Consider the following 10977-nt stretch of genomic DNA (forward strand, 5'->3'; position numbering starts at 1 on the left):
CAATACAATCCGAATTGTGAATTTCCCCTTGGGATTAATAAAGTATCTATCTATCTATCTATCTATCTATCTATCTATCTATCTATCTATCTATCTATCTATCTATCTATCTATCTATCTATCTATCTATCTATCTATCTATCTATCTACCTACCTACCTACCTACCTACCTACCTACCTACCTATCTACCTATCTACCTACCTACCTACCTACCTACCTACAGTTGTAAAATACTTAACAATTTGCAACAAATTAAAATATACTGTTGTATACGTATCACTTTTAATGTTAATCTATGCAGAGGTCCGCCTTAGGATCCTGAACAAGTATGTTCAAAGTACTATCATATGGACCTTCTTTCATTATAATTAGGGAAAAAAACCCTCAGGACTGATACAGGATCTAATACAGTGATCCCTCGCTATATCGCGCTTCGCCTTTCGCGGCTTCACTCCATCGCGGATTTTATATGTAAGCATATTTAAATATATATCGTGGATTTTTCGCTGCTTCGCGGATTTCTGAGGACAATAGGTCTTTTAATTTCTGGTACATGCTTCCTCAGTTGGTTTGCCCAGTTGATTTCATACAAGGGACGCTATTGGCAGATGGCTGAGAAGCTATCCAGCTTACTCTCTCTCTCTCTCTCTTGCGCTGACGTAGGGGGGTGTGAGCAGGGGGGCTGTGTGCAGCTGCTTCCTGAAGGACATGCTGCACGGAGCTTCGCATACTTAAAAGCTCAAAGGGCACGTATTGATTTTTTTTATCTGTCTCTCGCTATCTCTCTCTCTATCTCTTCCTGCTCCTGACAGAGGGGGTGTGAGCTGCCGCCTTCAACAGCTTTGTACCGGCGGTGCTTCGCATACTTAAAAGCCAAAAAGCCCTATTGATTTTTTTTTTGACTGCTTGCTTTGCACTCCTTTGAAAAGGAAGATATGTTTGCATTCTTTTAATTGTGAGACAGAACTGTCATCTCTGTCTTGTCATGGAGCACAGTTTAAACTTTTGAAAAAGAGACAAATGTTTGTTTGCAGTGTTTGAATAACGTTCCTGTCTCTCTACAACCTCCTGTGTTTCTGCGCAAATCTGTGACCCAAGCATGACATTCTAAAAATAACCATATAAACATATGGTTTCTACTTCGCGGATTTTCCTATTTCGCGGGTGGCTCTGGAACGCAACCCCCGCGATGGAGGAGGGATTACTGTAATGACATACACATGTACTTGTCAGTGGTAGCAGGTTAGGTATTTAGAATTCACCTTAAGAAAGTGAAAGCAAAGTAGGTTTGATTTTATTTTATTTTTTTCCTTAATTTTTTACTTATCATAGGCTTACTTAAAAATATTATCTTTTCATTTGACATTGGTCAATGCTGTATATTGCTTTAGATTTTGTAGTGATAAGTCAGTGCTGTGCATCCTTCACAACAGATAATAGACTTTTTCTTCAGACAGTTCATTAAGATTATTTGTGTTCCGTTGGAATAGCTTTTCACATGTTTGAGTGTGTGAAGCTTTATTTGTTTATTCGATTTTGGTTCATATCCCTAAATCCCTTTCTTTTAATTTTATTTTGCTTCTTAATTTTACTGGTATTTTAAAAATACCCACTTGCTGTCTAAAATAAAGGAAATATAAATCCAGGATTTTCAGTCAACATCACACAGTTTTGCCCTACCCTATAATTGAGGTTACAGTTGATTCAAACATTTTGAGAAAGGGTATGTTAATATAAATTGGAATAACCTGAAAGAGAAATAATTATTTTAGAAGAATATATATTTTAACATTATTAATTCTCCATGCTATTGAAAGCTGAAGAGTTGACCAGCTGATAACATCTTGTTTGATGCTTTCCATCAAGTTGCAAAAGTAAAATTTAAATAAATCTTTGAATTTCCTTGTTACTGTGACTTAGAGAACTTTCTGCTGATCTTCTAATGTAATACAGGTATGCAGGCCAGTTGAGGAGTAACTTAAACAATATTAGTATGATCTTGTTGATGTTTAGCAATGTACAGATTACACTTTCATGATGCTGTTGTGGTTAACAGAGTGTAGATTTCTAAATTCCGGATAGCAAGATTTTGGTACATACATCCAGCAATGCTTTCTCATTACCATGCAAGTGTAGCATATCCTGCATTTTCAGAGCATTTTAACTTGAGGTTTTCTCTGAATTGCAGAAATTATGACTTTTTGAAAACTCTTTTCATTATTCTTTAACACTAGAATTACCAGAGCCTACGAAAAAACTTGTAGTTCCAGCCAACCTTAAATCCCATCGCACTTCTCCGTTAGCGTCTTTTGTCCTGTAATTGTGCCGATAAAGACAAGCAGCCTGCTATTCCATCCCCCCACCGCCACAGAACGTGCACAAAGTTCTTCCAGCTCATGCCTTGATTATCTGGGAATGAAGTGCTGGAGTTTTAGAGTGGAAATAATAGATCGTTATATTGAACACATGCATTTCATGTGTGTTCCGTTTCTACAATAATCTGTGTAAACACATTGTTAAAACAGAAACGTTTTTCATATTTTAGTAGTAAATGACGAAATGTTGGCATAAACTATATAATGTGTGAAACCTGAAGTCCAAAGATAAAATAAACACTTTCACAAAAGGTTCAAAGACGATACAACAGCTTCCGTGGCGTAGCGGTAAGATTTGCTGACTTGAAATCAACAGTCCCCGATTCGATCCCGACTGCCTCCTATATTTGCTGTTTTCAGTAGTGAGCTGCTCTTATTGTTAATATTATACAGTACACAAATTTGGTTTGCGTCCAAACCCTGGGGCGATAGTATGTATCGTGATCGTGACTGAGAGAATAAAAGTGAGAAAAAAAAAGGTAACTTTTACACGTCCTATAAATGTACACCGTCTGTTACAGACGCAAATCAAATGTATGTGTGTACTGTATAATATTAACAATAAGAGCAGCTCACTACTGAAAACGGCAAATATAGGAGTTAGTCGGGATCGAATCGGGGACTCTTGATTTCAAGTCAGCAAATCTTACTGCTACACCACGGAAGCTGTTGTATTGTCTTTGAACCTTTTGTGAAAGTGTTTATTTGATCTTTGGACTTCAGGCTTCACACATTATATAGTTTATGCCAACATTTTGTCATTTACTACTAAAATATGAAAAACGTTTCTGTTTTAACAATGTGTTTGCACAGATTATTGTAGAAACGGAACACATATGATATGCATGTGTTCCATACAACGATCTATTATTTCCACTCTAAAACTCCAGCACTTCACTCCCAGATAATTAAGGCATGAGCTGGGAGAACTTTGTGCATGTTTCTGCGACGGTGGAGGGATGGAATAGCAGGCTGCTTGTCTTTATCGGCACATTTACAGGACAAAAGAAGCTGACAGAGAGGTGCGGTGGGATTTAAGGTGGATTGGATCTAGTAGTTTTTTCGTAGGCTCTGGTAATTCTAGTGTTAAACACTTTTTTCATCATCATTTATACTGCTTTTTCTTGTTTGCATCACAAGTTTTATTTGAAATCTCAGTTGACTAACATAAAACTGCCCACATGAGATATATATACAATCTGTAATTATTTAAATTTGCTATTTTTTAACAAAATAAAATGCAGCTTTGTGATGTCCCAGGTACCCCCATCCATGGGCGTCTTCCATTTCCTGTGACATTGATAGTCCTGAACCAAAAAACACTCAAGAGTACTGTTTGTTTAGCAGGTGTACAGTATCACAGTTTTATTTTGACCAACAAGTTTTATTATAAATAGTTTAATAAATAGTACATTAGTACATTAAAATTCACAATTAACAGGTCCCTCAATTGATTTGAAGAAAAAACAAAAGTGCAGACATGAAAAAAAATTCCCAAATGATCAGTGCTCTTCCAGATAAAATTAAAAGGAGACAACTAAAACAAAATTCAATCACCAAGTATCCCAAGAAAAGAAAGTGAAGTTAAATTTTTTACACTTGGATATCTTTCAGTTCAATTAATTATTTCATATGATCATTTCATAAAGCCCCTCAATTACACGTCTCTGAAATCTTCATTTTAATGTCCAAGCTAAATGGGAACTGATGAAGGAGAGGAAAGGAAAATCCCAGTATTTTTTGAAAGCACATAATAGGCATAGGTACACTTTGACATCTTGTTTAGCGCAAAATACTTCCTCGTTTCATTAAAAGAGATAATGCAGTAAATCCTGTGAAATTAATTTCTAAATTGAAAAAATAGGGATTTCTCCCTATAATAATTTATGGTTTTGAAATACTTGCCAATACTGAACATTACATGAAAGTAGCTTCTAAAATTGAAACAAGGTATTGGTATTCAACAAAATATTGGTTAATTTTCAGAGCTATATATTTGATCTACTGTGTTTTCAGTAAAAATTTAAAGGTTTTTTTGTGTTCAACTTTTAGCCTGTAAAAGACCATATTTTATTATTTAAAATCCAACCATGCATTGGTCTTTTTTTTTTTTTTTTTGAGTATGCTCTGCTACTGTTGCACTATTATCAACTTAAAGATGCATTTTTCTTATTTTCTATAAACTTGTATAATCAGAAACTCTAACACACTAAGCATAGTTTTTTCCAAGAATAAATTCAGTTAGTGATGTTGCATTGGGATCTCCAGAGCTAGGTGACTACTGAAATGGTGTGACAGCTTCTTTATATTCCTGAATGTCATTCACTTCATACACGTTTTCTTTCCAGGTTGTATCAGTTCTAGAGGTCATTCCTTTGCTGATCCTGCCAGTAATCTTGGTTTGGAAGACATCATTAGGAAAGCTTTAATGGGAAACTTGGATGACAAGCAAGATGAACACCAAGCTAGCCTGCCTCAGACGATGAATCTCTCATCTGGAAACCTGTCAGCAACCATTGCAGCAATGGCCGAGGCCCGCAGGGAGGAAACTAACCCCTCACCAAATTCTGGTTTGCATTTTTGTTACTTTATTTTGGAAAATGTCTATGGAGTTTAACTTATACCATATTTCGTGTAAATAGTCTCAATATACTGTCCATTGTAGTTCCCTGTTGCTGAATATGAAGACAGCTGTCAATTCTGAGCTTGCATTTCTTACAGCTTTCATAAGTTTAGGGGATAATCAGTCATGTTGTATATATCATAACAGCTGATGTAGCTCATCCTCCTTAGAATTCGTGTAGCTGTGCAACTGCATTTCTTCACTGGCCATTTTCACAGTAACTGAGAATTTTGAGCAAGTTAAGAGCAATAAATATGCCCGGTATTAACAAAGTTGGTCACAGAACAAGATAACGACTTGAATGAATGTAATGATCCTAGATAATTTACAGAATCATTGATCAATAGGTATATATTTGCACTATTAATATTATACATACCTGTCTTGTGAAAGATAACATACAAGTCAGGAATCAACTTACTGCAGTTGTACAAATGTTTCAAACAATATGCACAATTAGAAATGGGTAAAATTTTTATGTTATGTCAAACACTGTTTTAATGTAATGGCACAAGTTCACTTTCCTTTGCAAGAGATTATTCAGATTACAGTTGATGGAACGTTGTAAAAATGTGATAAGGCTCCGTAAAGTTGATGACAGCTTTGAGGAGTTATGGACGTTCTCCTGCCTTATTCACTGGAAGCAATCCAGGGCAGAGTAGTGCCTTTCATGTCAATTGAATGCTGTTTTGATTATTGTGACATATGTGCACCAGTAATACTTGTCTATTTTTGTCAAGATTCATTGTGAACTATTCATTTGCATGTAACACACTGAACACCTCTATTACAGAGCTATTGAATGGCCTACCATAACAATAATAAATGTTGAAAATATATTTGCAAAGCTCTTCTTTATTAAAACTAGGTGTATAACGTCAAATAAAAAGTTTTTCCATTTTCCATTAAATTACACCTTTGAAAGGAAATGAGTTAGCTCTGTAATAGCCAAGTGTTCCCCATCTTGTATGTTTGTACTCTCTGATGCTAATACAAGATTATGTTCCTCATAACATCCAAGAAGCTTTGAAACTTAAATTTGCCTCTTACACCAGAAGGAATCTGATGTTGGTTATTTCTTTTGAAAATGTCTAGTAAATGAAAGTACTTGAAGGTGATGTGTGCCTTTATTTTCTTTTTTTAGGTGTAAGTCTTGGAAAGCAAAAAATAGTGGGCAAAGGGAACAGCAGAAAGTCAAAGTCGCCAATTCCTGGGCAGGCTTTTGCAGGTGCAGAAAGGCCATCTTCTGTGTCGTCTGTCCACTCTGAAGGAGATTATCATAGGCAGTCTTCATCTGTTTGGGGATGGGAGGACAGACCGTCCTCTACAGGTATCTTGAACAAATGTTTACCATCTAGTTACATGCACAGTTGTGTTAATTCTTCTCATCTTTGCCTCTTCTTTACAATTTTCAGTTTCTTTTAGGGTTAATTGAAATAAGGAGTCAGTTTCCTTTATTTCACAGAAGTGGTGTTAGTTTTACTAACACTTTTATAATTTTACACAAAAAGTTTTGCGTAAGGTATGCTGAATTTTGTGTTCAAGTTAGGTTGTAGCATACCATTAACTCTTTTAGGGCGGATGTCGACTTTTGTCAACAGGAGAAGTTGAGGTAAACGGTGACCAGACCCGCCATTAAGTGTTAGTTCTCTCTGTGCTAGAAGGAAAGTTAGCTTTTTTGAGTTGTCTGAGATTCCCTGAGCTTGCATGAGTAGCGAAGAGCAAACAACGCAAAAATGGCATCGACATCTAGCAAGACATCGAAGCAAATGCACAAAGCAAAGTACTCCATGGACAATGTTTTGCATATTATCTCTGAATTGGAATCCGACTTGTTGCGAATGATCTGGAGATCGAGATTGAAAACGAAAGTGAGGTACCAGCATCAGCTGATCTCGTGTAACTGACACGCCTACGGCAACGTTCACCTAGGAGGACCGCCACTTAACGATGACACGATGTGCAAACCAGATTGCATTGCATTGCACTGCAGCCATGACCTCTGCTGCTGACCCTGCCTCATGAAGACAGCCTGGCATCCAGCCTGCCACGCATTCCTACCAACCGTCGTGCCATGCGTGAGCAGCTCAAGCCACAAGAGACTGCGAACTGGCAGCCACAGCTCACAGCAACAGATGTTTTATGTTGATTTTTTGTGTGAAAATATTGCATTGTGTGCTTTTTAGAAAACTTGAGTTTTTTTGGAAAAAATATTCAGCCCTTAAAGAGTTAAACTGTTAAAATGTGATCTTCTATAGTCCACTATTTTTTTTAACAAGCTTGCACTATACTGTCTGTACTTACAGTATACTGAATGCCTAATAAGTGGTGAATGCATTGGGCCTGCTCTCCAGTACCTCTGGGTACTTACATCCACTCACTCTTTACACTTTTTCTTACAGGGCCCACACAGTTTCCTTGCAATCCTCTAACTATGAGAATGCTGAGTAGCACTCCTCCTACATCAATGGCATGTGCACCAGCGTCAATTCAGGGTCAGCCTGCTGCTCTCCAGCAGAACCGAATGTGGGACCGAGAGCCAGCTCCACTGTTATCGTCACAGTATGAGACCCTGTCTGACAGTGATGACTGATCTTCAAGGGCCTTCCTTGATGTGGGGTGTATACACATTTTTCCTCCAGTTGAAGTCTGCAGTCCCATGCAGGTGGTGGAAGGGCCGGCTCTGGTAAATGGACTATAGCCACCAGGAGCCGAAAAAGAGGTGGCAGAAGATAAAGAACCTTCAGTGTAAGTGGCAGCTCCCTCTCACCTCAGTGCTGGAGAGATTAACAGCAAATGGACTAATATAGTGAATGAAATCTGTAAAGAAAATGTATTTCTTGTTCTTGATGTTTGTAAATGAAATCTTGTTGTCCTTAATTTTATGTAAATAAGAGATCTTGAAGTTTTTTGTTTGGGACAGGGGTTGGGGAGGTGACAGGTGTAATGTCTTCATCTTTATCCACCACCCTCTGTTTTTCTTTCTTTGAATGCCTTCAGCTGAGGCCTGCACTTTCATGATTTTCACATCAAAAAGGAAAAAAAACTCTCCTAGGAAGAGTGTCTTGTTTTCTTCATTGTTTTTGACTTTGCTGTCTCTGATTTGATCTCTGCCAAAGCTTTTTTTTTTTTTTTCTTTTCCAGTTTAACATGCAACAGTCTAAAGATAATCGTGCATACATTATAAGTAACATTTATAACTAAGTTTTCTTCTGTTAGGACACAAAATAAATAAAACTGCTTGTTTATTACTGGATCTATAACCATCCTTCAGCACACTAGTATAGGAATCTCCTTGCACTGGAGATTTATCATAAGCTGCATTAGAACTGTCAGATTTTATTTAAAAACTGTTGTCATTTGTGACTTGGAACACAGGAGTCTTGCGATACAGAAACTGTGGCTAACACAATTATAGAACCCACTCTCTACCCGGTGTCTTCTCAGTTTGGGGTTTCCTTAAAATTTATTAGGAAATCTTAATTGATTTAAAAGGCCTTTGGGATTGTTTTTCTTCATGAACATACACAATATTTCTTATTATCTTCCTATAAAAAAGCATACAATAAATACATGAGCATTGTGTCTTTTTTCCTATAAAATTGACAGATTTTTAACAAATCTCTGCAAGTTGTTTGAAGATTTGAATCAGGAGTTCTTTTATCAACTTTATGATTGGAATTGTTTTTGTAGTAAGACATTTGCACCAGCTTTGCATTTTGTAAAGGTTGGCCTACTACAGGTGCGTGTATATAATGTATATACAGTAAAATGCACAACTAAAGTTTAATAATGAACGCAAAGCTGCAGCTTGAGGACACTGGAGTATAATCTCATCTCTTAAGAGGCATTAAGTTGTAGTCCTGTGTGAAGTGTCACAAAAGCCCCGCTGATTATACATTAAAGAGTGCCAGCCTTGGTTGCTGAATGTACAGTAGACATGTTGTATATGTGCATGATAGGACTGTGCAGCTTGGCCAACAATAGCTGACTCTTATTCATGTTTAAGTAATATTTTCTGTTATTTTTAATTTGGGTAATATATACACACAAAGCCTGTCATTCAATTAGCCTGATTATGTTGAGCCCAATTCTTTTCTTGTGTGCATGACCCATTTCTCAGTTGTGAATAAAGCTGTACTTTAGCATTTTTGTAACTCCCAGAGTCCATTTTGGGTTTTCTCTCCACTTTTTTTGGAAATGAAACACTGTAATGTTCTTTACAACACCAAAACAGGAAGAAACCATGTTTCCAACTTTTTTTTAAATAATGTTAATGAATTTGCAGAATATTTAAGTCCTTCATCAAGAGTCACTTTATCCTGTGTGGGTGGGTAGGGGGTGGGGGGGAGGCTATCAATGTGATTGTTAATGTCACATTTTCAGATTCTGATGTGGGGATTGGATAGCTGCTTTTTAAGAATCACTGATATGGAAGAACTCAATAAAGTAGATCAGCGCTCCACCCTCATGGTCTTGTGTGTTTCACAATGATTTGTTATGACATTTTGTGTGAGATTTACTATAAGATCTGATTTGTATGCTGATTGTCACCACCATTGAGCTGTTGGCTCCATACTACTTTCAGTGGAATTACTTAAAAGGCCACCTTTTCACATCCATTTGACTGAGGAGAATTTTTCTTCTGTTTACAAAAAAAATTGATTGTAAGTCAGGTTTTGTGTGTAGAGCATGTTGTTTAGGAGGGTCTGGCAGCCTGGCTAATAAAGACATATGTGTTTCAAGATAGGGGTGAGCATGGTTTATCACCATTGTATTCGGACCTTTTGTACTGCTCGTGTTAAGTATCTGTGAAACTGTTCGACTTAAGGTTGTTGATTTCTAATTGTTTGCTCTGTTTGATGAATCGAATTTCACCAAATCTTAGTTTTGATCACATTATTTAAGAACGAGAATAACATCAGGTGAGTATACAGGTCAGTACTATAGGAGCATGTTTATCGCTGTAGATATAAAATACTTAATGAGAGTGACAAAGCTTCATAATGGGATTTCTTCTTTGTTGAAAAATACAACTATAAAGGCTCCACATCCATCAGCAGCAGTTACTCACAACTCGAGTCACTCCCATCAGGGTGTTACCTGCTTCTCCAATCCTCAAGCCACAAATCTTGGGCTGGTGAGGGTCTGAGTTTGAATCCCTTGTTACGTTGCTCTTCTGTTGCTTCTACAATCGGTCTCAAAATGTGCACACAGTTGGGTGTCATAAAGAACATTCCATAACTCTGCTCATCCAGTAAACAGTGTTGATCCGGCCTGTTGTAAGGCATTCTTGATCTTTGATCTACCCCTGCCTCCGCAGATCAGAGTTCAGCCTTCTGGTGCAGTGACTGCCTAGCAGTGTTGGCTTTGAAGGATCTTGATTTCAATGCTGATCATGTTTGCTTTATTTAGGACTTTCACATTAATGTAGTAGTCCTCCCTGTCACTTCTGAGAATCTTTAAAAGGCACACCTGGTGAAGCAGGTCCTCTTTTTCCTCAGGTGACGGCCTGCCTTAGTGCTCATTGCCATATAGAACATGCAGCCTGGATTCCTTCTCGAGATCACAGTTCTCAAAGTCCACAGCATTTTCCAAAAGGAAGCATTGGCAAATCTGACCTGCGCTGAATCCCCCCCACCCCCCCAACCCCAACCGATGGTTGTATTTTAGGATACTTGAGTGATAAAGTATAGAGCAGCCAACCACTTTGCAACATTTCCACCAAGATGGTTATTGCTTAGGTTTAAGTTACTTCACATGATGCCCATCTTAGTTTTTCTGCAACCAAGGGACAGTCCTAGCGTCTTGTTGGCCTCAGCTAACCTAATTCAAGGTAGAGTGGACCACAAGCAAGATCAGCTGGAGATCTGAAGAAAATAACATGGACATACTATAAAGGTGCAGTGAAGCTTCTCCTGGATCTGAGTGGGTGCAGCTCAGACCTCGTAAGTATGGCTTTGTGAGATGAAAGCCAT

General features: G+C 37.6%; 1 protein-coding gene across 1 annotated transcript in view; it reads left to right on the forward strand.

The window, feature by feature from the left end:
- ncor1 (nuclear receptor corepressor 1) overlaps positions 1-9470 on the forward strand; it is a 237649-nt gene extending 228179 nt beyond the window's left edge. Inside the window, 3 exon segments of the mRNA XM_051931234.1 lie at positions 4725-4946; positions 6144-6329; positions 7402-9470. Of these exon segments, the coding sequence (XP_051787194.1) occupies positions 4725-4946; positions 6144-6329; positions 7402-7592 (599 nt within the window). The 3' untranslated portion in view covers positions 7593-9470.
- The last annotated feature ends 1507 nt before the right edge of the window (positions 9471-10977 follow it).

The sequence above is a fragment of the Erpetoichthys calabaricus genome, chromosome 8 (assembly GCF_900747795.2).
Source record: "Erpetoichthys calabaricus chromosome 8, fErpCal1.3, whole genome shotgun sequence".
In the NCBI taxonomy this organism is placed as follows: domain Eukaryota; kingdom Metazoa; phylum Chordata; class Cladistia; order Polypteriformes; family Polypteridae; genus Erpetoichthys; species Erpetoichthys calabaricus.